The following is a 27,640-nucleotide window of genomic DNA, read 5'->3' as shown; positions in this document are numbered from 1 at the left end:
CAGGATCTGTATCTAATGCCTGTTATAGACATACTTCAACAGCTGTTTTACCCACACCAGCACAGCAAAGATCTGTGGGATACGTGCCCAACCTAATTCCACATACACACCCTGATCTACAGAGCGATGCAGGCCCGACTCACATGTGAACCACAAGAAACGCTATACTACGCCGTTTTAGCCTTCAGACTTGTCATTTGCCCAAGCATTCCTCAACCACAGCCATCTTTACCCACACCGCACCTGCCTCCACCCTGAGTGACCCAGCCCCGGCTAATAACACTTCACTTACATGCAGAAAAGCCATCATTAAGTGCTGCCATAACTAGGATGTAGTTATTCAGTAAGAATAAACCTCATTGAAGTGTCAATCGTATTTATATACACATAACTGAATTGAAAGTACACAATTCTCATACAAATAAAACAAATTATAATAGGTAAAAAAAAAAAAGTGTTGATTTTCCCCTCTAGATTATAAAAATATTTTAAAAGTAGCTAATAGCTCTTTCCCATTTCAAACTCGCTATTCACTAAAGTGCTCTCAGATTCGACTAACAATTAAAATCATAAATGCAACAGTCAGCGTACAGTATATGTATCTATACAAACGTGAGAAACCAAACATAAAGCTATTCAGACCCTGCAGAACACTAACAAGAAAAAGATCACTAGTTTCTAGATAAAAGAATTCTCAATGGAAAACATTGCTCTTAAACAAGGGGATAATAAAGTGAAGAACGTGGGTGTGGGTGTGGGTGTGTGTGTGTGAGTGTGGGTGATCGGATGTCGTCTGGTCTGCTTTGTTCCAGTTGTTGTTGCTGGTGTGAAGAAGCTGTAACACTGGTGTTTTCTGATGTGTGAGTGAGTCACTGAATGGGGTTTGCTCTCAGTATTTGGGTACTTTGGTGTAATCCTCCTGTTGGACACTTTTGCAGAGGCACATGGACAGGATCATCCCTAAAAGCTGAAGTAAGCAGAGAAGACAGTGATCATAATCTGGTTCCCCACTTCTCCCTCATGCACGCACACACACACACACACACACCAGGCTAAATCATGGCAGACGCAGTACAGACTTTTACAGTTTTATATGAAGCTGATAACAATTACGACAAACAAACCTGTATTTTTAGTAAAATGTTGGTTAATGATAAAGCTATAGTTCCAATAAATCTAATAAAACAATTAGTTTGATCATCTTTGATCAATTAAACTAGCTATTTAAATAACTATGTAATAAAACTTAAACAACTTTATTTAATTTAATATAATTACAAAAGATTATGCCAAAACATATATATATATATATATATATATATATATATATATTTTTTTTTTTATTAATGCAAAAGCAAGATTTTATTTTTTAAATAATACTTTTTTTCAGTAAGGAATGAATCAAAAGTGACTAAAGACATTCATAAATGTTACAAAAAAATTTATTTTTATTTTTCAAATAAATGCTGCTCTTTTGAACTTTCTATCTGTCAAAGAGTAATGGCTGCTGAAAATTCAGCTTTGCCATCACAGGAATAAAAAACATGTTAAAATATATTAAAATAGAATATATTTCACAATATTACTGTGTTTATTGTATTTTTTATCAAATAAATGCAGCTTTGGTGAGCATAAGAGATTTCTGTCAAATACATATTTAAAATAAAAACAAATGGTTGCTAATAAAAGGAGATTTTTTTCTCAGAATGAATATAAATACAACAGATTACGCAAAAAAAATATTTTTTTGTTTGTTTTTGTTGATGGAACAACAAGGCGTACCATATTTGTGCACAGTGCAAAGATAACAAATGAATGTTCATATAATCCATACACAAATACATTGTTAGAAGTAAATAACCATGAATTTGAAATGCATTTTACATGACACACTTTCTATATTTACCTCAATCACTGCTATTCCAACACAGACTCCCAGAATAACTCCACAGTTCCTTAGGAGCCAGTCCTCCACACTAGATACACAACCCTGGACACAGGGAATGGAGAGAAATGAAAAAAAAAAAAAAACAGAACAACTGGGGAGAAAAAATTTGTAAAAAAAGTGAAAAAAGATATGCAGGGTTTGGAAATGATCCTGAACAGATGGAGCTGTCCAAAGATAACATAAGAACAGACAAACAGAACAAGCCAAACTCAAACTAGGGGAAAGAAAGTGAAAGTCTAGAACAGTCAGTGGTCTAGTTTACAGGAAACATTTTGATTTACAGTAAATTATTTGTTCGCTTATTCAAACAACGGGACTGGGTATATCCTACAAATATGATACAGTTTCCAAATGAATTAAAGTGATGGCATTACGAGAAAGTATTCAGCATCACCCTTTAAATGTAAGTGGCCTGGTCTATGGTCCAGTTTACAGGCAAATATCAAGGTATGAAAAACTGCATGTTTGAGTTTTGCCTGGCATTTGAGACCTAATAAGCAGAAGCAGCACCTGTGCCATACTCATGAATCAATTCATTATTAATGAAAGTGCCAAATGCCTGAATGGGGACTCAGAAATATTGGCATGGAGTGAATAGTTAGCAGGCTGAGAAAAGCTGATATCCAGTCCAAAAAGGAAATCCATATGTTGTACTAAAAGCAAATGGAAGGAGAGAGAGAATGCGGCACAGATGGAGAGATGTCACACAAACGCCAGGTTAGAAACAGAATTTAAACTGATTTTTTTTTTTTTTTTTCCTATGGAACATAAAAGATATTTTGAGAAATATTTCCTTTTTTTTTTTGTCCCCAGTAAATTACTGTAAATTACCCCAGCGACTTAAGACTGGTTTTGTGGTCCAGGGTCATATATAGGAATATGCTGTATGTGTGTACCGTAGTGAAGACAGGCCAATCAGGGGACAAAGCTTCACACAGGCCTGTTTCTTTTATATCTGTGCCACTGATGGAGTCATTTCTGCAGGAACATGGATATAGATTCTGAGAATTGTTCTTTTGACTCTTTATCACCACATTCTCCGTCCAGTTAGATGGTCCAGTCCAACCACAGCACTTAATCTGTGAGAGAAAAAAAGCAGGAAAGAATTTTATATTACAGTATTAAAAAAAATAACAACATAAAAACCTAGACACATTGTTGCAGAAATCCTAAATGAAAATAACCTGAAAAAAGCTGCTTGTTAAACAAGAGATAAAAATCCACGAGAAAAGTCCTAGAAACGTAATCATCTGTCATTTCCAAGATGTGCAACAGATATTACTGTAAGAGACTGCGGGAATGATGGAAAAAAATCAGGGAGGGAGGAAATGGCAGACAATAGCTGAAGGAAAAGCTCACCGTTCTCTGGAGGTAGTCCCAGGCATGCTCAGATGTCTTGTTATGACCGGTGTAGTTCACCACGACGGTGTTCACAATAGTGGACATCTCATGTTTCAGCTAAAAATAAGCACATGGAGACATGTTAGGATGCATTGCGATTTACGCTTTCTCGTCACCTGAAAAACACTCACTGTTATCTGATATATCAACAACAACCAACATTCTTTAATTCTTGAAACTAAATAAATATTCGTACACTACCATTCAAATGTTTAAATATTTTTGCATAATTTGTTGCATTTATGTTAAATTAATTGAAGCAAAAATATTTTATTAGCTATGATTCTCTTTATTTCTTTTTTTTTTGTTTTACATATTTTTTAAAGAATCATATGAGCAATAAATAAATAGATAAAACACTTTAACACTTTACAATAAGGTTTCAGGTTTCATTAGTTTATTATATTAGTTAACAATGAAAAATACTCCTACAGCATTGGTTAATTTATAGCATTTGTTAATTTTAGTTCATGTTTGTTTCAACATTTACTAGTACATTATTAAAATCCAGAATTGTATTTATTAACATTAGTGCACTGTGAACTAACATGAACAAACTATTTCATTTTTACTAACATTAACAAAGATTAATAATTGCTGCTCATTGTTAGTTTATGCTAGCTAATGCATTATCGAATGTTAACAAATGAAACTTTATTGTAAAGTGTTACTGACTTTTTGGAATCACCAAATCAATATTACAAAAAATGTAATACTGTGAAAAATAATTTCATTTTAAAATCATTGTTTTCTATTTTTGTTATCTAAATGTTTTTAATATTTAAATATTAAATAAATATTTATTTTAATACGGAATTTAATCACTGTGATGACAAAGCAGCCATTACTCCAGTCTTCAGTGTCACATGATCTTACATAAATCATTTTAATATGCTAATTTGCTGCTCAAGAAACATTTCCTATTATTATCAATGTTGAAAACAGTTTTGCTTCTTAACCCTCTGGGGTCCGAGGTCATTTTGGGGCCCTTGAGATGTTTTGACATGCCCTGATATTTGTGCTTATTTCAGCAACTTAAAACATACTACTGACCAACATGTACTTTTTTTTGTATTCAGCACAAACTGTGCTACAATAATATGTGACCAAGATGGATGTACATGTTTGCATTTTTTAGAAAAAAAATATTATGCGTGGTTAGTAAGTTTTGGGAAAAAAAATGTAGCTGAAATAAGGCCTTAAAACCCATACTAAATAGTCCTGACCAAGACTTTTGAGTAATCAGTCTTGTAGCCTAGAATATTTACTTCAAAATTATGTGAAAATCATTCTGCTTACTCATTCACAGAAAACAATATATTGATTTAAAATTTTCAAGACATGTTTTGTGATCGAGGGTCTATATGCGAGGGAGTGGCAATGGCCATGAATATTAAGTGATTTTCACCTGAGAGACAAAGGACCCTCCCCTATGGGCCCCTAATGGCCCATCAGTGTGACTGTGACTTTGAGGCAGGTAAGAGAGAATGTGAGGAGATTGAAAAAAAGTTTTTTTTTAAATTATTTGTATTTTATTTACAACACAGTATAATCAAAACATACATAATGAAGGTCAAAGACACATTATTGTGCACACTGATCTAATATACCAGGATAATGTTTTCAAGGCGTTTTGATAAATAGAAAGTTGAGATGGAAAGCATTTATTATACATTTATTACAAATGCTTTTACCGTCACTTTTGATCATTTTCATGTATCCTTGCATAAAAGTATTTCAACTCCTTCTGATTGTCATTTAACTGACAAAACCAGCACTAACAATTTAAAAACCATTCTTTAAATAAATAAATAAAAATGCATGTGTAGGAGGGCTGGTGAAGTACACTGCACTGAGGGGGTTACGGCAATGATAAACTAAAACAGAAAAACACAGCTTATGCACAGAGGGTGTAAGAGACTGCTGTGAACCTCGCCCTGTTCTGGGAAAAGCAGTCAGCATGCCCTGTGGTGAAGCATACAGAGAAAACAGAGCATGCCCTAGCACAGACTCCAATTACCTGCTCTGCAGGAAGACTAGACACGCTATACTAAAAGTAAAATATCTATATAATAATACGATAAGGCAAACACAGAAAGAGACTAAACACAGCAAGTTAAGCAGAGAATTAAGCATGTCCTTTTGGCTGGGGTTACTTAACTAAAACTGGTTTAAGATAGGCTGACTAAGTACAACGGAGTTAAACTCCTGCATTAGAGGATGTAATGCATCCTTCCTAATACTACAGAAAGGCTGATGAGATGAAGTGCAAGTCCTGTTGTTTTTTTAATCATGTTTGGTGTGAAATGTTTGTGCATTTTCATTTAGCTCTTAAAGAGGGCGCTGTTGTGTAGAGATAAAACGAGGGCTGAAGAATCGCCCACATCAAAGACGACACCTGTTTTTGTTACTCACGGAAACATCTCACATACCACACACACAATTTTGTGCCATAAGGTGACTGTTGTGTAACGGAAAGTGAATGAGTTTCACTTCCTCCATTTAAATGAATTAGGAAGTGGAATACAGCAATGAATGCGCAAATCTTCCTTCGGCTACTTAATTTAAAATCCCAGTTTCTACACCGTCGCCACCCGTTAACTTGCTCTGACACATTTCCTGTTACTACCTATCACGATGGGTTAATCAAAGGGTTAAGAGATTACAGAACAGTCACAACAGCCGACTAGAAAAAGTGTTGCAAGCTTGTAATGTGTTGCACAAAACATCCTTTTTTTTTTAAAAAAGCAGAAAAAAAAACGTTACCACCAAAACACTTCTGGGTCATTTAGAAGAAACGTACAAAATATTTACATATTAAAAGTGGTGGTTCCAGATAAACTAAATCAGAACAGAAGTTTTCTAATCAGACTAGTGTTGGGGAAGCTAATTTTAAACAGCTTCTTCTTTTTTTTTTTTAGCTTTGTTACATTTATTAGCTACACTACCAGCTAACAAACAGTAGCTATACTGTAACTATACTGAAGCCATTTAAAGTGATAGTTCACCCCCCCAAAAAAAAAAATTTAAAAAAATAATATGGTCATCATTTACAATACCTCAAGTTGTTCCAAACCTGTGTTCTTTCTTCAGTTGCTGGTCTCCACTGATTTCCATAAAAAGTCTATGAAAAACGATGGGGACCAGAAACTGTTTGGTAACAAACATTGAAATGTCTTTTATGTTCAACAAAAGAAATACATTTATACAGGTTTGGAACAACTTGAGGGTGAGTAATGATGACGGAATTGTCATTTTTGGGTGAACTACTCCTTTAAAATTTTAATATCTTTAAAATAAATAAATATAATTTCTCTTTTTAAATATAACGATCACATCTCATTGAGGATTATAGAACAGACTAGATATTTGTCTTCTACAGATACATTTACACTAAACAAAACTAATTATTTTATGTGCTGTTGTAATTTTGTGTTTTTTTTTAATATTTATGATAAATTATAATAAAAAGTGAAAATACAAAGAATAAATGTTTTTTGGTTTTTTTATCCGTCAGCGCCACTAGCCTCAGCAGCACACCAACAAACGGCGCTGTTGCACTTTGGGTGTCCCGAGTTCGAGTCCTGGCTCATGGAGCTTCCCCCTCCCCCTCCCTCCCACTTTGCTTCCTGTCAGCTAACTGTTCTATTATTATAAAAGGCAAAAACGCCAAAAATAAATCTTTAAAAAATAACGATAATAATAAAAAATTCAGAAATATTAATAAATACTAAAATGGTATATAAATAGCACTAAAAGAACACTTTTAGAGGTATGGTCACCTACCCGGTCTCTCTGGAAGTAGATGATGACAGCAGCCGTCACCTGGGCAATGAGGATGAGGAGGAGGCAGGTGAAGTACTGCAATCAGAGGACAGAACAGTCAGTTCACTGACAATTACTGGACACTCAAATAAAAGCGAAAACCTCAAAGCCTACTGTGTCATAGTTTGATTTAAATATCCTTTAATTGATATCTTATAGTCATTAGATAATGTTCACACATTAACAAACTTTCAACAATGCTTGATTACATAAAGCAAATGAAAAGAGTGACAGCTAGTTAACTTTTTGTTTAACAATTTTCTAAATGGGTCAAACAGTTTAACAAAGACCCTTGCTGACCGCTAAGCTTATCCAGTGATCTAGCGGGTACTAATATAGCCCCCAGTTCTTGCACGGACATCCCCTAAATCTCACTGGCTTATCCCTGTCACTCCAGCTCAGTAAATCCGGCAGCATTAACCTCAGAGAGCCATTTCAAACTAACTCTTTATCATGCTAATGGAGAAGGGTTTTCTGAAGCTCCCTCAGCAGACGCTCTGGGCAGGCATAACTCTGGGCTTGTTGCGACTGATTACTACAGCGTAGCAGCACCTCTCTGCCTGACAGCTTCTGTGAATGGTCCAGTGCTCAATGAAGCTGTGCTGAAAAAAAAAGTGTCAAACCTCAAGCTATTAAAACTGTTATTTTATAAATACTGTAAAAATAGTGACCAAAAAAACCCAAACACATAATGCAAGTTTTGCTACAACTGAATATGATTAGATGCATAATATAATTTATATTAATAGCCCAGAGAATAGAATGAGCTAGCTTTGATGTAGTCAGCAGTTGATGTGTATGTGTATATGTATATGCTCCTTACAAAAAATAAACAAAACAAAATTACATTAAATTGAGACCAAAACATGCTGGCTTTGATGTAGTTAGTAGTCATATTATGTATATAAATACATATGCACTATAAAAAGAATAAAATATAAATAAATAAATAAAAATACTTATACTAGCCAAGAGACCAACGCATGCTGGCTTTGATGTAGTCAGTCGCAATATTATGTATATAAATATGCGTTATAAAAAATAAAATAAAAATACTTATACTAGCCAAGAGACCAAAACATGCTGGCTTTGATGTAGTCAGTTGCAATATTATGTATGTACATAAAAAAATAAAAAATAAAAAAAATAAAAAAATAAAATAAAATAAAATAAAATAAAATAAACTTACCAGTCCAAGCAGGCAGCGGACCTCATAAATGGCACCGATGCAGCCCAGGAAGCCCATAAGCATTGACAGAGATCCAATCCCAATCAAGATGTAGGCGCCAACTTTCAGCGTTGTGGAGGACTCATCTGCATGAACAACAAAGACAGAAAACAATTAATCACACTCTCTGACAATGCCAACTTAATAGAAAAAGCACATAAAAAAAAAAAACCCTTCAGATTTGTAAATGCTGAAAATGAATCAAGATCACTTCTCTTTAGTGATTATTCGATCTAACACCACAAACACAACAATTAAAACCTCACTAGCAAAAAACAGCCCTAATTTTAAGTTTAGGAGATGCTGAAAATGAAACTGAGGTTGTGAGGAAAGGGGAGGGTTCATGACAGATTTTCAGCGCTCATTTCTTTCTCTTCTACAGCTACAATCTTGCTTCAGGCTTTGCAGCTCAATTTCAGATGTGTGCAAAGGAAGATGCCACTTTGACATGAAAATACGGTCTAAAAAAAAAGGTGCTGGTGTAGTAAGTGAAAATAATCACCATGTCATAGCACTTCTCTTATAAAAATACCTTAGCAATATTTTTAAACAGTGTAACCTAGAAGTATGCCAACTGAATTTTGTGTGTCTAATAATGGTATTTGCAAGGCTTTCAGACTGCTTAATATTCATTTCACTATTTGAGTAAGACCAAGTAAAAGGGCAAACCAACTTTTATCACTTCTATCAGTATGGCAACAAGACTTCTAGGCTTCTATAGTTGCTCAGTATATAAATGTGGTTTTAAGATTAGTCATGTGTAAATTTTTGTCATCATGCATGCATCTAATGTCAAAGTCCCTTATTAAAGTGGTACAGCAGTTTGTGCCGAGTTGTGCTGCCTACGTGAGTAACAAGTTGTTCTTGCTATCCTTAGCTACATACAAATCAGTAGCGTTTGAGTAATTAAAGATCTGAAACTAGCAGTCAAGAGATCGAAAAGTATAGTCTGCACAAAACAGACAATGAATGCATAACCCTCCTGCAATTCACAGCAGAAATGAGTGGCTGCTTGTAGTTGTTCTTGAAGATTCTTTAATAGATAAAGAGGGCATATGTGGCTTGTGGTTCTGAAGAACCATCAAGTCCTCTATAACCATGTGATCCTCAAAGAAACCACAAAAACAGTCATATGCGTGTGTGTGTGTGTATAGAGATGATAGACAGACAGACAGACAGATGGCTGCATTTGATCAAAAATAAATTAAAAACTGTAATATCATGAAATATTATTAAAATAATGGTTTTCTATTTTATTCTAATTTATTCCTGGCAAAGATGAATTTTCATCGGCTTTTACTACAGCCTTCAGTGTCACATGATCCTTGAGAAATCATTCTAATATGCTGATTTATTATCAACGTTGGAAACCGTTATGCTGCTTATAGGGGTGTAATCTCAGGCAATTCATCAGTGACCACAGCTCGTTAGTCTAGAAAAGAGCATTTCGTGAAATATTACACTACATACCCATTATATTTTACTTTACCTGTTAGTGATGTCTTAATTATTTAATGTATGTTTAAATAAATCTGTTATGAATCAAGTTATGACAGGCACTGTGTAAATAAATATATTACAACAGCAGATAGAAATTATTTCAATTGGTTGTGTATATTGTTAAAAGGATTTCTATTTTGAATTAATGCCTTCCATTAAGAATCCTGAAAAAAGTATCAAAAAAAAAAAAAAGGAACAAGACTTCACTTTTTTCTTTTTCTTTATTAATCAGCATATAATGTTATTGATTGACAGCCCTAACAGTAAAATATTCACAGCCTTTCTTCCGATATTCAGTCCGTCAGTACATAAATTAATCTAAAACAAACACCAGTTCACAAAACCATGAGGTTATTTTGCCCTGGTACAACGTTAAGAGCAAAACTGTGACATCACGGTTGTGACAGATAACTATTTTGTTTTATAAACTGAGAATAATAAATGGCCGGTAGATTACCTCTCAACTCAAGCAAGAATTCTGCGTCACATTTCAAAACATATGCTTCCTGCCTAAAGCATAACATCTGTCTGAGGGTACATTTAAAATTTCCACAACCACACCGTGTGTTTGCTCATGCATTAGTTGCCATGATGTTCTCAAGGTACTGTTGCAAACACTCCTCTACATCTGCAAAAATGCAGTCCCAACAGCGGTTTCTACTGGAAAAATAACCTTGGAAGGGATACCATTTTATACCATCAGCCGAAACCATTTGCTTTGACCTTTTAAGCACCATTTATATGCTATGAAAGGTAAAAACACCAAAGAATTTGATATTTTATTTATCATTAATATTAAAGAGCAAGTACTTGTTTATTTCTTGCATTTAGCTTTAACTTTATGACCCTGCACATAGTTGAACATACCAGCCTCCAAACAACCGATCACTGATTCATGTTGTAACATGTTCTGGGTGTTTAGTTGTATAATTCTATTGCACAAATGAATGTGCCATTTGAAAAGGGAAGTAAAAGAATAGTGATGAGATCACAACAATCTGGATAATGAGAAAACTCCTAAGATGCCCTTTTATAGCCATGCAGTTGTGTGGAAGTCTATAAAAAAACCAACCAAGCCGAGATCAGAGAACACACCTTCCCGTTATTTTCGAGCTCAATAGGGCCCTAAACCACAGACTGACAAAGTCAACAAACAAACTCCTTGTGCAACGCAGTGTGGGAGCGACCATGACAGGACCCTTACAGTAAAACACGGGACTACTGGACCTCGTGTTAGCAAAAGGGCAAAGATGAGGGTCTCCAAGTATGAGGATATCCTAAGATATTCCCTGCTACCTCCAGAGGAACAGCTGAATCTTAAAAAAACAATGTTTCTAAAATGGTCACGATAACAGAGACTCCAGCGCTGTAATATCTGGAGACGCTGGAATGGATAAACAGGGGACAGATGTAAAATATGAGGTGAGATGAGAGGGGAAAGAATGGCGGTCTGACTAGCTTGGCAAACAATTTTAGAGCTGGTCAACTTCACATAAATATTCCCTTGCAGTAATTTAACCGAGCATGTGCTATATATAGACTTCTCTAAACTTCCATCTTGACTGAGGGAATTGGTTTGGTGGCTTGGTCTTATGAAAATATTTAAGTTTAATGTCTATTTTCAAACACTGGACTTCAATCTTCAGAAATAGTGTGAAACGGACTTTAGCTTAAAAGTAAGAGCTTTCCAAAATGAAATGAAATTAAATGAAATAATAAAAAATAAATTAAAATAAAATAAAATAAAATAATATAATAAACAAATTTCCTCACCCTCACGTTATTTCAAATCTATGCGGAACACAAAAGAATATATTTGGAAGAATATCAGTAACCAAACTTTTGGTGCCAATGCACTGTTTGAACAAAAACAAACAAACAGACATTTCTCCAAATATTTTATTTATTTATTTATTTTACACAGCTCTCTGAAATGCTTGATTCTGATTGGTCAATCATGACTGGAGGACTACAGTATTAATAGTAGGCTTACAGTAATACTGTTTAATGTTTGTCTTGTTACTAAAATTATTGTTTTGTACAATATAATGGATTATATGATAAACAGGTACCATTTTAAAACAGTTTATTCTCAAATCAATAGTTCACGTTTCTGTCATTGTTTATGTTGAAGAGCTATAAAATAAATGATACGACTGTACATTATCCCTTAAATGTCCATCTTGATTGAACTTGTTTGTTCATCTAGGCTCAAAGCTGCTTGCTAGGAACTGTATTTCTTCGTGGAAGTTTTCAGTTTAATAAAATATTTCAACTCCAATCAATATTGTTTTGTCTAATTATTTACTTATCTCACAACTAGCTGTGTAATAAGCTTGATAAATGTACATCCAACTGTTTGTTATTAAAAAATAAAACCTGACAGGGTGATCAGGACCCCAATGTGAAAAATATATTTTCCTGCCATTTCCTAATATATTACTCAGCTCTTTGCCAAATAAGTAAATAATCATCATCCTTTACTTACATTTAAAAAAAGTCACACTGGTTTGAGGGCGAGTAAATTATTAGAATTTTTGTTTGTGGGTCAACTATCCCTTTAAAATGGAGTTAAGTTTAGTTCTGTGCCAAACCTGTGCTGAACAGTTTGGAAGCATTAAATAATAAATCAAGAGGATTTACGCTGGTTTTCCACCCTCGTTTTCTTGTTCCACTCTCTTTTAGCACAGAGTCTCCGTGGCTTTGGCTGTCCAGACAGAGGCAGTATGGGTACGAGTATGATTCTCCATAAATCATGTACATTTAATCTCTGCTTGGCTTTTGTACCTCGTTCATTTAACCTTTCTCTCTTCCCTTATTTTGCTTTCGCTCTCTGTTTAAACCCTCTCCGATGAGCATCAGATGGTTAACTTAACATCTGTGCGAGCGCATGTGAGCATGTATAAACACAGAGAGTGCAGCATAGGAGGGGGTTTGTGGAAAACTTGGTTAATGGCAAAAAATGAAAACTCCCCACGCCAAACGCACGAATAGCAGCTGCTTTCACTGTGCATTCCCATGTACATCAAATAAACACCAGTACGAACTCAAGAGGATGGAAAAATGTGTAATCAGCGACATATTGCTCTTACTCACCGATAACTGTTAACTGCCTGCCAAACCAGAATAAGTTTGGAGTTAATAAGAATTTTCAATGTTTTTAAAGAAGTCTCTTATGCTCACCAAGGCTGCATTTATTTGATCAAACATAGTAAGAACAGTAATATTGTGAAATATTATTACATTTTAAATTATTTTCTATTTAAGTATATTTTAAAAATGTCATTTATTCCTGTGATGGTAAATCTGAGTTCAGTTATCATATACATGATAAAAAATAAATTCAATTAAAAATTCAATTCAACTGTTTTTGTGGGCGAGATCAGGTCAACCTGTACTATGTGAACAAAACTGAAACAGACCTGAAGTAATGATACAATACTATGAGAAAAATAATTGTGATGTATGAACTTATGATTGTCCAGCATGAGAACATTTGTGCTGCCATCATAAATCTTTCCATCTCTGACCAACGACAGCCTGGAGATGCAATCTGTTTTAATAAGACATACTCTCAGGAACACCATTACATACATCAGAACAGGAAATTAGGTTGGTGTTTTTGTACTTACGCAAAACCATGATGAAACTCTGGTTATCCAGGATGACCCATAGTCCAAAGCCCATGATTACAGCTCCAAAAATCTACAGGGCAAAAGAAACAGGCATGAACAAACATGAAGGACATGTTGCATGTGTGTTTGTCACCTTCTTGACCCGTTTGGTTCCTCAGAGCTGATCTTAGTTTAAACTGTGACTGGACTGTGGATAAGAGCACTGTGCTGCTGCCATTAACATACTCTAGATAATTGCTAAAGAGAGACAAGAACTCTCCACTGAACCGAGTTCTCATGCACTCCAGACCTACAGTTTAAAACTAATGGCTCCAAGGTGTCCTCTAAAAGAACTGGATCAGAAAAGTTGATTTTCCTCTTGTCAGGGGGCAGTTCCCCTGTATCAGTCTGACATCAGTGGCTTGTCCTCTACACCACTATGGAGAGGGTAGTAGTATAGCAGCAGGCTACTGTACAATTAAAGGGTCTTCAGAAGGAAAAATCAGAGAGAGTCACACACATGCTTTTCATTAGCCTTTGACCCTTTATATAAGAGACATAACAGGTCAAGTTGAAGGTTTCCAAAGAAATGTAACACAGAGCAAGGATGAGACCTGCTTCCTTACTAAGTGTGAACAATTTCCTAACAGGGATTTCTTACATACACCTATATCACACTGCTGGGTATTTTGGTTTTTGCCTAATAATAATGCAAATACATGTACAATGCCATGACAAAATAGTTTTAAAAAAAAAGTAAAAATAAAATCTTAATATACTAAACTAAATGTCGTCAATGTACTCTACTACTAAATATATTCAATAATGTATTTTAATTTTTATTTACATGTCCACATACGCCATGGCCAAATGGGAAATGTGGCAAATGGGGATAAAGTAAAATACAGAAAAGAAAAAAGAAAATATGTATACGAGTTTCAACTCATTAAGTGAATAATGAACCTTTGGTTCTAAAAGCTTAGTTAGCTTATACTCACTGTTGAGCCACTTATGCACTTATGCATAAATACAATTATATTATTACAAACATTTCTAAATAAATAATTGTAAATAAAAAAGAAAAACATTTTACAGTAAAACAGCATTTTACTGTTTTTGTAAAGGCTGTCTTTTTAATTACAATAATGTAGTTTGCTAATAATGCCAAATGCATGACAACATGATTGTGCCAAGTAATAATTTGAGCAGTCGGTCTGCTTTCAATTTTTTGAAACAGCAGCATTTTTTACAAGCACAAAGGTCAGAAACTTTTAACAAATACATTTTCTTCTAGACTTTCCAAAAGGCTCCATTTTCACTTCTCGGTAGTAACCTCCCTTTTAACCTGTGTTAGCTCATAGTAGACCTGAAGACCCGAGCTAATGACAGGGAGCCATATGGCTACTGCGCTGAACCCAAGGCGAGTGTTTCTGCTGAGACACGGAAAAAAGGTGTAGGAGTGTGTACACTTACAAAGAAGAGGAGGTTGAACAAGAACAGGAAGTACTTGGTGGCGGCAATGCATCCTTTGCCCATGACTGCTGCTCTGTAAATAAGAGAGGAAATCTCATCAAAACTCTGAAAGACATGAAGAACACCAATGCGGATGGAGACATCTCAGAATTGACATTGAGCAGGTCAAGTTTTGGACATAACAACAATAACTAAAGAGTTTCTCTCAGCACGTCGCTAAAAACAGTCCGCAGGTGATGATGTGTAAGCTCTCGCTGAAACAAAGTGGAAAAAACGTGCTCTATAAATCACAGCTGTTACTTCATTTAAACTCTTTTCTGGCCTGGTTGATTAGTTTCAGTTCCATTAATTAATGATATTAATATCACTGTAAAAAGTTTTTTTTTTTTTTTTTTAGGGTTTCCAGTTAAGTTCCAGTGTAATGTAAAACTTTTTTTTAAGATTCTTAGACTACTACAAAGTTTAAAGAACAGCATTAATTTGAAATAGAATTGTTATAATAAAGTAAACATATTTATTGATCAATTTAATGCATCCTTCCTGAATTAAAGTATTAATTAAAACAAAAAAAATTCTTCCTGACCCCAAATTTTTTGAACAGTGCAGTACAGTCTTGTTCTGAGCAATGTGCAATGTAATCCAACTGAGCAAAACATTGCAGTGTTTACTTGTTTGTGTCAAAAGAAAGACACGTGACAGAGAATCATGCAAAGGTATAATTAGTACTGGTTTGCCAGCTCTAAGCAAATATGTTCAATATGACTCATGACTTATTTATTTGAGGGAGTCAACAAATGGGCAGTTGGTCTCTGCTCATTAAGCATTAAGTAACATTACTGTCAACATTATCTGTCTATTCTATTCCTTTTATTTATTTATTCAGTAAAAGGCTTTGTAAAATTTTGATTCTAAAGACATTTTTGCTTACAATAAACAATTTTGGTACTGTGATGTTTCACACAAAAACTCTGCCATCAATTAATCACCGTCATGTAGTTCCAAACCTGTATAAGTTTCTTTATTATGTTGAACACAAAAGATGATATTTTTAAGAACCAAACAGTTGTGGGTCCCCACTGACTTAGGGAAAGAAATGCTATGGAAGTTAATGGGGACCATCAACTGTTTGATTACCAGCATTCTTCAAAATATATTCTTTTATGTTCAACAGAAGAAAGAAACTCGTACAGGCTTGGAACCTATTGAGAACCACTGACTTACACCAGTCCATCGATGTAATCTTGACTCAATGAAATTGCTCTCAAAATATTGGCACTCTCTTTAAAAGCCTCTGTGAATATTTAATGAAGACACCGGGAATAAATGCAACCACGAGAGCATGACACCTCCATTTCTCACTTAGACGTTTTTTTCTTCTCACACACAGACACACACTGGAGTAATATGCAATATATCAGTTTATGAAGCCAGAGAGTCACAGAGTCAAGCTTACTTGGCGTCATCTCTTTAAAGTACTCCAGGGAGCTATAAACCAGACTTTCACATTTCTGTGCTGAATACAGCCTTTTTCTGTATTTTATTCATTTACAAAGGGGAGTTCAGAGAAATAACAACACAGCCAATGTATTTCTTTCCACTGTAAGCATGTTCACAGCCATGACAAAAATAGTTTACGACACAGGATTGGACTTTTCTCTTATTCTTCAACATTCAGCAGTTTAGCTTGAGAAAACAATCATAAATATGGAAGGGGAAGTACAAAATGGCAGTAAAGTTTCATCGGGTGTCAAGAGGATTTGGTTTTCTATTCAGCAGTTTCACGATTCAAATCCACAAAACATACTGCAGCAGCCTTTCGAACCCTCAGCAACAACAGCCAAAATACATGAACAAACATACACTTTGGCTTGTGTGTGAATGTGTTTATGGTGTAGTTGGGGTTGCAGGAAGCAGTGTTGCCTTCTGGAAGTTGAAGTATACCCTGTCATCTCTGTTCTTTACTAATCTCTTCAGTCGCTGTCAGCTGGACTGTAACTCAACCGTGTAGATGTCGCCTATTCTCTGGTCAATCACAACATCCCCTCCATAATACAATGATGGCATGCTGCCCCATTCCGTACAATAGACAAAAGCTGTCCTATCCTAGGCTTTTTAGCACAACACAAAGAGGCATCTGAACACACCCAAGCAAGCTTTACACTGCTGATGTTAGATACTTACTATAGATCACATGACCAGAAATTTAATCCAGGATAATCACTATAGACTTCCCCCAGCAAGTGTTCTTTGACTATTATTTATTTATCTGATAAAGAACGTGACAGTACTTCAGCATGCTTTTTACAGATGTATAGGGTGTTAAACATACACAAAAAGGAGTTAACTGTCTTACATTATGTTGTAAATAAATCTATCAGTACAGTACTGTTGAATTTTGAACAGTCGGTGCTGAAATATCCATCTAAAAGTTTGAACTCAATATCCTTACATGATTTTTCTATGTACATATGAAGAAAAATAAATAAACACTTCAAACCTTTAAAAAAAATCTTACTGACCCCAAACATTTAAATGGTAGTACATCTATTTTAGCAGTTGATATCAAATTACACTTGAGTTAAATTGATTTTGTTCAAAAAATGAGTAGCATACATGATGTCATACAACAGTTTGGTTGATTTATAGACCACGAGTGAACGGATTTCCTGCACACACCTACATCACACTGCTTTCTGATCACACTAAAACCTTCAAATTGGCTGTTATTAAGCCTCTCATTAAAAAACCACAACTTGACCCCAAAGATCTAGTTAATTACAGACCGATCTCGAATCTCCCTTTTCTGTCAAGAATACAAGAAAAGGTAGTATCCTCACAATTATATTCTTTCTTAGAGAAAAATGGTGTGAGGATTTCCAGTCAGGATTTAGACCGTTTCATAGTACTGAGACTGCTCTCATTAGAGTTACAAATGACCTGCTCTTATCATCTGATTGTGGTTGTATCTCTCCATTAGTGCTACTGGATCTTAGCGCTGCGTTCGACACTATCGACCACAACATGCTTTGGAATAGACTAGAAAACTTTGTTGGCATTAGTGGAAGTGCATTAGCATGGTTCAAATCTTACTTATCTGACCGCCATCAATTTGTAGCAGTGAATGAAAAGGTATCATATCAATCACAAATGCAGTATGGTGTACCTCAAGGCTCAGTACTAGGGCCGTTGCTTTTCACGCTTTACATGTTACCCTTTGGTAAATATCATCAGGAAACACGGTGTTAGCTTTCGCTGTTATGCTGATGATACTCAGCTCTATATTTCTTTGCGGCCCGGCGAAACACACCAAACTGAGAAACTAACGGAATGCATAGTCAATATAAAAAACTGGATGACGAGTAATTTCTTACTGCTAAATTCTGAAAAAACAGAGGCGTTAATTATCGGACCTAAAACCCCCACATGTAATAACTTGGAACAGTGTCTAACACTTGATGGCTGCTCTGTCAATTCTCTGTCATCAGTTAGGAACCTAGGTGTGCTATTTGATAGCAATCTTTCCTTTGACAGCCACGTTTCTAGCATTTGGAAAACTGCATTTTTTCATCTTAAAAATATATCTAAATTGAGACCTATGCTCTCAAAGTCAAATGCAGAAATGTTAATTCATGCATTTATGACCTGAAGGTTAGATTATTGTAATGCTTTATTGGGTGGTTGTTCTGCACGCTTAATAAACAAACTCCAGATGGTCCAAAATGCAGCAGCTAGAGTTCTTACTAGAACCAGGAAGTATGACCACATTAGCCAGGTTCTGTTAGGTCATTAGGTCAATTAGGTCAACCAGAACCGGGAACACTTCCCATAACACCCAATGTACTTGTTACATCAAGAAGAATGGCATCGCTAATATTAGTCTGTTTCTTTCTTATTCCGAGATCACCGTATCCATCGTATCCAGATCAGACGGTTACTGCAGTCACCCAGATCCAGTCCGTATCCAGATCAAATGGTGGATCAGCATCTAGAGATGACCTCTACAGCCCTGAACGTCAGCAGAGATCAGGACACTTAGATGAGCCCCAGAGACAGATCCTCAGTGAAGACCTCGTCATCGGGACAAAACCTCAGGAACCAGATGAGTCCTTTACACAATCGGACTTTGCTGAAGTTGGAATTGAACTGCTGGTCAGAGGAGAACTGGCCCCGACTGAGCCTGGTTTCTCCCAAGGTTTTTTTCTCCATTCTGTCACCGACGGAGTTTTGGTTCCTTGCCGCTGTCGCCTCTGGCTTCCTTAGTTGGGGACACTTAATTTCCAGCGATATCGTCGACTTCATTGCACAGATACTATTTAAACTGAACTGAGCTGGACGATGACATCATTGAATTCAATAATGAAATGCCTTTAACTGAAAATTGAGTGTTTAATCTTGTAATTTTACATTATTGGAATTTGATTTTTCACACTATTTTCCTATTTTGATATTGGAAAGTTGCTTTGACACAATCTGTATTGTTAAAAGCGCTATATAAATAAAGGTAACTTGACTTGACTGTTGGGTATTTTGGCTTTTTGCCCAATAATACTAAAAATACACGCCATGGCAAAATGGCAAAAAATAAATAAATAAATAAAATAAATAAATGAAAGCAAAAAAAAATATCTACTATTGAATGTCTTCAAAAATGTATGTTTTAGTCGGCGCCTCTGCGCTCACAACGACCCGAGTTCGATTCCCATCTCGAGGTCCTTTGCCGGTCCCGCTCCCCTTTCTTCACCCAATACTTTCCTGTCTGCTCTCAAACTGTCCTGTCAAATAAAGGCATAAAAAGGCCCAAAAATATAACTTTAAATAAATTGTAAAAATGTACGTTTTTTAATTCACAAATGTGGCAAATGAGAAATTAAAAATTTAAAAATTAAATTAAATTAAAAAAAAAAAAATCAAATATCATACATTATTGGGACCGAAGTGCATCGCATTTATAGTACTAAGTATAGTTCTGAACATAATTCAAAAAAGTTGAACACTGAAGACAAAATAAATACAGAGGAAACTGTAGCCTATTTGTTTATTAAATTATGGTGTGATTGCAGTCTTTTTTATGTACTCACTGCAGTATGTGATATCTCTCAGCAAATTATTTAGATTTTTTTGTACATTTTTAATAGAGACAATATGGCAGCCAGAAAATTACAGGGGGGGATGGGTACACAACAAGTTTGTCTTTAGTGTGGGAGCAACTGATTTAGGCCTATATGTCTGGAACACGTGCTCAACAGAAAACAGATTAAAAGGAGGTGCAGGAAAATTATTAATGCTGTCTTCAGGGAAAGGAGGAGGTAGAACCTTTAATTAACCATCATTAAGTTAAAAACATTAAATGCTATTATCATATACTCTTTTGGGTGAATGCCAAGAGCACGCCTAACACAACTAAAGGAATTTCAAGTCTTCTTTCCTTAAATTCTCAAGTTCAAATGTCAACCATAAAAAAAACAGTTCAAACATTACCAAGTAAGGCTTCTTAAGTTTGTTAGTAATTTAGACTGATCCAAAAGACCCAAATTATGGGCCAAGAAATAATTCACCCCTTCTGGGTCACACAAGACACTATTTTTTGCATAACCCTATGATTTCCCCCCCAGCCAACATCTTTCATACTCTCAGGGCATTCCTATGGCAACCATAATTGAGGCAGCGTCAATGCTCCACTTAAGGGGGGAAACAGTCTCACGCCCCAGTTACCCATGAGTCTCCCCCTCTCTCCCCTCCACCAAGAGGAAGGTCAAGCCATAGCTAAATGAGAGCCGGGTCTTCAACGGCCACATCACAATCACAGGGGGAAACAATTATCTACTATGCCATCAACTAAATTTTCTGCGCTATATTTGTCAACACGTGTTTGTTAGCCTACATCATTCTCAAAAAAAACCTAAAAAAAAACAAAAAACCCTCTCACCATTTCAGGGGGTTGAAGTCTGTTCAAAGTTTTTTCCCTCTGTATTGCTGCACTTTTAATTGTACTGCCTGTTTACAAAGAATCCCTTTTTTCGTAATCTTCCTTTTTAAGTCACTTTGGACAAATCAGGTACATTTATCATATTGCATTAAGTGAAAAAAGCCATCTAAAGCATCACACACAACCTCTGCCTGACAGAAATCCTCTCCTTGTGTGTGTGAAGGGCTTTGACACTTGATCACACTTTCATTGGTAACTAGATTGCAGACCACAAGAGAATACAAGCATGAAAACCAATTTGTGCAGTGTAGAATTTATATTTTTTTAAGTTGTAATGAAATGGAAATAGTGACAAATCTGTTCTTCCATGTTGTGACATACAGTACATCTGAGTGTAACAGAGGATTGAAAGCAGAGAGAATTTCTCTCATCTCATTTCTGATCACTTTCAGCAGAAATTGACTGACCATTCATTTCAAACTTTGCATTACATTTGTGACAAATAGATGCACATGTCGTTCTGTGTTGGTGCTTTGGAAAAAAATCCAAATCACAAAAGTGAGCAGAGAAACAGCAGTATCCATCCATTTTGCCGTCTTCTACACAACTGTTATCTACAAACAGGGGTAAACAGCTGCCACTCTGATGACACAAACGTACCGTGCACTCTCAGAAATAATACGAAAGCTGTGACTGGGGCAGTAGCAGGCCATGAATTTTGTTTTGAAAAATGGGAGGGGAATTCCCCCTTTAGGTGACTCTTATTAGGGGGGTTTTTTAATTTGAGGGAGGATTTGGGGTATTTTTAAACAAGTCATCTAACCTAAATATTTCACCATACAGTGTATTTGTGTTTTACAATTTACAGCAGGTAAAATAATTATTGAACGCGTCACCATTTTTCTCCGTAAATATATTTGTAAAGGTGCTGTTGACTTGAAATTTTCACCAAATGTCGTCGGTAACAACCCAAGGAAAACGGACAAGGAAAACAAAACAAAACAAATAAGTTCAGAAATTAAGTTATGTCTAATAAAATGGAAAGACCCAGTGAAAAAGTATTGAACTACTGAAATTTGTAATACTTTGTACAAACGCAGCTTCAAGACGCCTCCTGTATGGAGAAACTAGTCATATGCATTGCTCAGGAGTGATTTTGGCCCATTCTTCCACACAAACAGTCTTCAAATCTTGAGGGTTCCATGGGCCTCTTCTATGAACTCTGATCTTTAGTTCTTATTTTCTATTGGATTCAAGTCAGGTGATTGGCTGGCCATTCTAGCAGCTTTATTTTCTTTCTCTGAAACCAATTGAGAGTTTTCTTGGCTGTGTTTGGGATCATTGTCTTGCTGAAATGTCCACCCTTGTTTCATCTTAATCATTCTGGTACTGTAGGTGTTGGGACTGAAGCAGCTAATATTAATTTCCACTGACAAGTGGCAGGATTGCTTTCTATTTACTGATAGATTTAAGCTGGTGTCTTGGCTTTCCATGCCTTTTTGAACCTCCCTTTCTTCATGTGTTCAATACTTTTTCCCTGTGTCCTTCCATTTTGTTATACATAACTTAATTTCTGAATTTGTTTTGTATGTATGGATTACTAGGGTTGTTACTGACATCTGGTGAAAATTTCATATCAACAGCACCTTTAGAAATATATTTACTGAGAAAAATGGCGACGCGTTCAATACTTATTTTACCCGCTGTATAATTATGTGTTTATTCAGATTTATATTGTTAGGAAGATACTTGAAAAAGAACTTTGATTCACTTACTATATATACTGGCTATGTTTAAAATATATCGACTGAGTTTACGTGAATAGTCGTCAAGACGGGTATTTTGACAATTTTTGGGGTAATTTACACGCATTAAGGCGCAAACGTAACTCAATTCCCACGCCGAAATTCAAGCCCTGCCCGAGTACCTTTTCAAAAGGAATTATTTTATACATTTTAGGCACTAATACTGTATGTACCTTTAAGGTACCAATATGTACCACCCCAGTGACAGCTTTTGTACTTATTTCTGAGCGAAAGCTGGGTAGATTACTTACAAATTGTAGACCATTACTGATTATAGATTACATGATGAAAACTGTAGTTAGTTATGTAACCTAGGTTACTCAATTAGGTAATGTATTCTGACTACTGTTTAGATTACTTTTTATCTAACTTACTAAAATGTACCATTAAACATACAATATTTATATAGCCTAAAAAAGCAAAGATATTGCTGCTTCTTTTTTTATCATCAACATCATAAAATGCATTAAACATTACACCATAACACCAGGGTTTCCCAAACTAGGCTTAATGTAAGAACTGCAGTGGGTTTGCGAGTTGATAAAAAGCTAATAATTCATTGAATCAAAAAATAGCAAATAAACTTAACTCTTGAAAACTGAAAATAGAAATATGTACTTTGAACTGTAAACACATGAATGTGTTGTTAAAAAGAATTAAATATGAATTTCCTTGGAAGTATTTCAAGTAAATATTTCATGTCAAAGGGGTGTGGCTGACAAAAATGTTTGGGAATCCCTGCATTATGTGAACAAACATTAATAAACATGAAAACAACAATGACATTAGACAGCCTAAGTCTGTAATCTAATTGTGAGCATTATAAAATGTAATGGACTCTAATTACAAGTACTTCATTTTTGGAATTTGATTACGTAATCCAGATCACATGTAATCAGTTACTACCCAGCTCTGTCTGAGAGTGTGGTTCAGAAACCAAAAAACATTGTGTATGTTTTAAAAAACTCCGGTTATTGCCAAGCAATCGAAAAATTGTGAAAACACCCTAAAATTAACTCTAGAGATTGCTTTGTTAGTGCAGTTCATTTAAATTAGTATGAACACTGCCATCTGAAACATTGGTGCACACCAAGCAGAAAGATCTTAGTGTATGACGGAGGAATTCCTGGCACAATTTTGACTCTTTTACACATTATATAAGCTCTTTGTGAGTGTTATAAGCTGGTCAAAATACAGTACCACCTTATGCACACACATACAACGAGCTGATTTAGCCCAGCACATAGCAGTTTTGGATGTTTGGTAGGGTTGCAAAATATGTCATAAATGCTGCCCAATCAAGGACCAGTTGCAGACTGTGTCGTAAGAACTAGTCTGGCCAACAAGCAGTTAGCCAAGGGGTAATGAGTCTTATTTTTCGGACCAAACTACTTTTTATGTAACTGACTTGCAAAAGCTATGCCTTAAGGAAAAAAGAAATCAGATGACTAACATGTAAGACTAGTCTAAGCCTTTATGCAACCAGCCCCAGGTTGTGACCGTATGTATCCTTGTGCCTTTTGTTTTGTATCTTTAGGTTAGTTGTTAAAAATGCAAAATGAACCAGGACTCTATCATTTTCTTTTTTGATCTGTACCAAAAAAAACAAGAACCAGCCTACAAGTTTGAACACACCCTAAATGAGTTCCTGCATACGTCACCAGAGAGAAAAGACTTTGATTAAATGTTACAATAATAATAATAATAATAATAAATAAATAAATTTACAAATGAAACATTTGCACAGATTTTCATTTCATGTCAGCTTTAAACACCTTATATAAGCCTAAATAAATATGAAACTGAAAGTTAGTTTATTGAATAAGACATCAAATACAGTGTGTACTAATATGAAAGCTAAGTTACAACAAGGAATGTTTTTTAGAAAGCCCCCAACCCTAAATTTCCCTTATGAAAAAAAGCTGCCTATTAAGTTTCTGCTGCAGGCCTGTCTTGGCAAAGTAGCTCTCAAACGCATAGTGGCATCCCATTTTTAGCTGGCTCCTAGAGCAGGAGTTTTCCATCTAGGAAAAGTCAAAGTAAAAGAAGGGGAACATCTGTATCCTGGCCCTCTCTCTCTCTCTCTCTCTGTGGGCTCATTCCAGTCAGAGACACGTCCTGGGAGGTCTGCCAGCCCTTAACCTTTTATGGACCTGAAGAAGCATCCACTGCTTAGCCCCAACTCAGTTCTGACCCATTTCCACATCTGTGCTTTCATTACAGACAGATGTCGCCGTCCTGACAGCAGACCAGTGACCCTAATATCCTAGAATGTGTTTATTAAATGTTGTTTATGTTTTTCCGTTAGTTTTTCCTTTCAGGTCAAGTAGTACCGTGGCGGAGCAACAATTTGAAGAGAATCTTGCTAAACTGGTTTCCTAAAGTCAATAAGTTTATAGCAACTTACCTGAATAATAACACATCCTGTTTAATGGCACACACATTTAACTCAATCGTCTCCTTACGTATTGAGATTTATCACCACTAGGGCTACTGGTGCATTCTAGACCTGCTGGGACGTTGGGAGTTGGGAAGCCATAATTACGATGCAAGGTGCATACACGTCACTTCAGCGCAAGATGGCGATGTACATTTTCTACAAAAAAATTCAGTATGATTTTAAAACTCAGCTTCTACAAAATGAACAAAGATTATGTTTTTGTTCAATTTATGTCTGGTAAATTGAATCAATATATAAATTGTAATTGACAATTGTACAACACTTATATTTTGTAGATGCAATTTAGTTTGACCGAAATTGGGGGAAAAAAACATAATTCTAACAAATTTACAGTCAATATGGAAGCATTTTCTCACTGACGCGCCCCCAACTTGAAAACTTGTAAATTCAATCTTTCCAACAAGATTTGAAAAAACCCATATACACATCATGTATATATTACACTGGCCAAGCACTCACGACTTAAGTACTTGCGTAAAGTATGTTTCTGGCTTTGCTTTCAAATGTCTGAGCCATTAAACAAGATGTGTTGTTATTGAGGTCACTTGAAATAAATATACTGGTTTTAATGAACTTGCTTAGTAAGATTCTCTTCTTTCTTTTTTTTTTATTTTACAAATTGTTCAAGTTAATGGTACTTGAAGAGAAAACTTACCGTAAAAACATTTACGCTAATGCACTATTGCGCCCCTTGCGGCAATATTGAGAATGCACTGGCTCTCTCTCTCCATTCCATTACAATACACAAATTTAAGTAATATAATCAGACTACTTTTGATTACTTTTAGATTACTTTTGACCTAACTTGTTTAAATGAACTGCAGATTCATTTGTTGGTGAGTTCAATGAAAAGCTTATAATTAATTCAATCATAAAAAAGTTAAAATTAAAATTAGTCAGTTTAAAATAACATCATTCAAAATAATACACTTACAAAAAAAAATGAAATATTTTATGTTTACCTGCATGTTATGTGACCATTAACCAACTTCAGAGAACCAAGAACATGCAAATTTGATATTTAATTATTAAATTATTTATTTTAAAATCTCAGTAAATATATTAGGTGAAAGATGTCCAGATAACAAAAATTTTTGAGAATGCTTGAATTACAAGTAAATAATAAATAAAGTGAATTTGTGCATTTTAATGTGTTTTAAAGATAAAATATGTAATCAAATCAACAAAAAGTAACTGTAGTACCTAATTTTTGGAATCTGATTACAATCCATGTAATCAGTTATTACCCAGCTATGACTTTCTATACATTTTTATTGAATTCCATTCCATGACACGTCCAGGCCTCGAAATCACAATTTTAAAGCTCCTTCATATTTACAGGTGTTCCAGGACTGTGGGAACATACAAAGCTAATACAAAGAGTTGTGCCTACACACCACGCGACTAACGTTAATTCTTCTTTTTAAACCCAAAGAGCAGTCTCGCTGCTCACTGTTTCAACGCAGAGGACTTGTTGATCAGCATGGGCTTCCGAGTTTCTACACAAGCCTAATTAACATTAAAACTAGCGAAACACAGCTGCAATGCATTGACGTGCGTGTGAACGGAGGGAATGTGTGTGTTAAATCGCGTCAAATTCAGCTGTTTGCGATTGTTCCCAGGAACGCAGTGAGAACGACACAAGCTGCCAGTGCCACATCAGCGAACATTTTAAACTATATACAAAGAACAAAAACACACTTAAAAGAGCACAGAACTAGTTTACCATGGTAGAAAACGCGAATAAGGTACAAAGCTCCTCAAAACCTCATTTACTTATAAATTTAGATTAACACTACTTCAGGCCAGCAGCCAGTTAAATCACTTTTAATACTTTCTGTACTAACATTTTAGAAACAACTGAAAATCATTTACCTCTTTTGTGTCTTAAGTCGTAAGGAAGATCCGTTGAGCAGCTGTCAGTAAGTTCGTTGTCGCGCTAGAAAGACTGAACAAAAAGACTTGAGCAGCAGACAGAAAACACTTTAACCCTTTACTGTCCTGCCCTGCCGAACACAGGTTACCATGGTGACCACAGTTTCCGCCAAAGTCGGAGCTCTGTCATAACTGCTAATTTATAATAACATTGAAAGGATATCCTTCAACTATTGTTTAATGTTTCAAGAATGGTTCTGTCAGTTTTATTACATATTTTATGAGAGAAGTGGAAAATACCATGTTTCCTCTCTTTTTATTGTTGTAACTTTCCGAAGAAACTCTACCACATCCTAAACCATGTATTGGGTTTTGTGTTTTATAGCTTTATGGAACGGAAATATGGTAATAAAAATCATAATTTCATGTATCTCTCTCTCACACACATGGGCTTAATCTGCATGATGAACATTAAAGTTACGCAACTCTTCCCACATGAAAAAAATACTATAGCCTAGTAATTGCTGTAGTGTTTTTGAACCATACTATAGTAAAGTGTATTATACTGTATTATAGCATTTACA

At 35.4% G+C, this 27,640-nt stretch overlaps 1 protein-coding gene across 1 annotated transcript; it reads right to left on the bottom strand.

The window, feature by feature from the left end:
* Positions 1 to 406: 406 nt before the first annotated feature.
* Positions 407 to 27,207, bottom strand: cd82b (CD82 molecule b). The gene is made up of 9 exons (XM_058752017.1): positions 27,057 to 27,207; positions 14,990 to 15,062; positions 13,535 to 13,607; positions 8,364 to 8,488; positions 7,136 to 7,210; positions 3,308 to 3,406; positions 2,845 to 3,027; positions 1,907 to 1,990; positions 407 to 967 (listed from the first exon to the last, which is right to left on the bottom strand). The coding sequence occupies exons 2-9, from the start codon at positions 15,050 to 15,052 to the stop codon at positions 890 to 892; spliced, it is 780 nt and encodes a 259-aa protein (XP_058608000.1). The 5' UTR covers positions 15,053 to 15,062; positions 27,057 to 27,207; the 3' UTR covers positions 407 to 889.
* Between the last annotated feature and the right edge of the window lie 433 nt (positions 27,208 to 27,640).

Source organism: Onychostoma macrolepis, chromosome 18 (genome assembly GCF_012432095.1).
Source record: "Onychostoma macrolepis isolate SWU-2019 chromosome 18, ASM1243209v1, whole genome shotgun sequence".
NCBI classification, from domain to species: Eukaryota; Metazoa; Chordata; class Actinopteri; order Cypriniformes; family Cyprinidae; genus Onychostoma; species Onychostoma macrolepis.
This window is presented reverse-complemented; position numbering and strand designations above follow the sequence as displayed.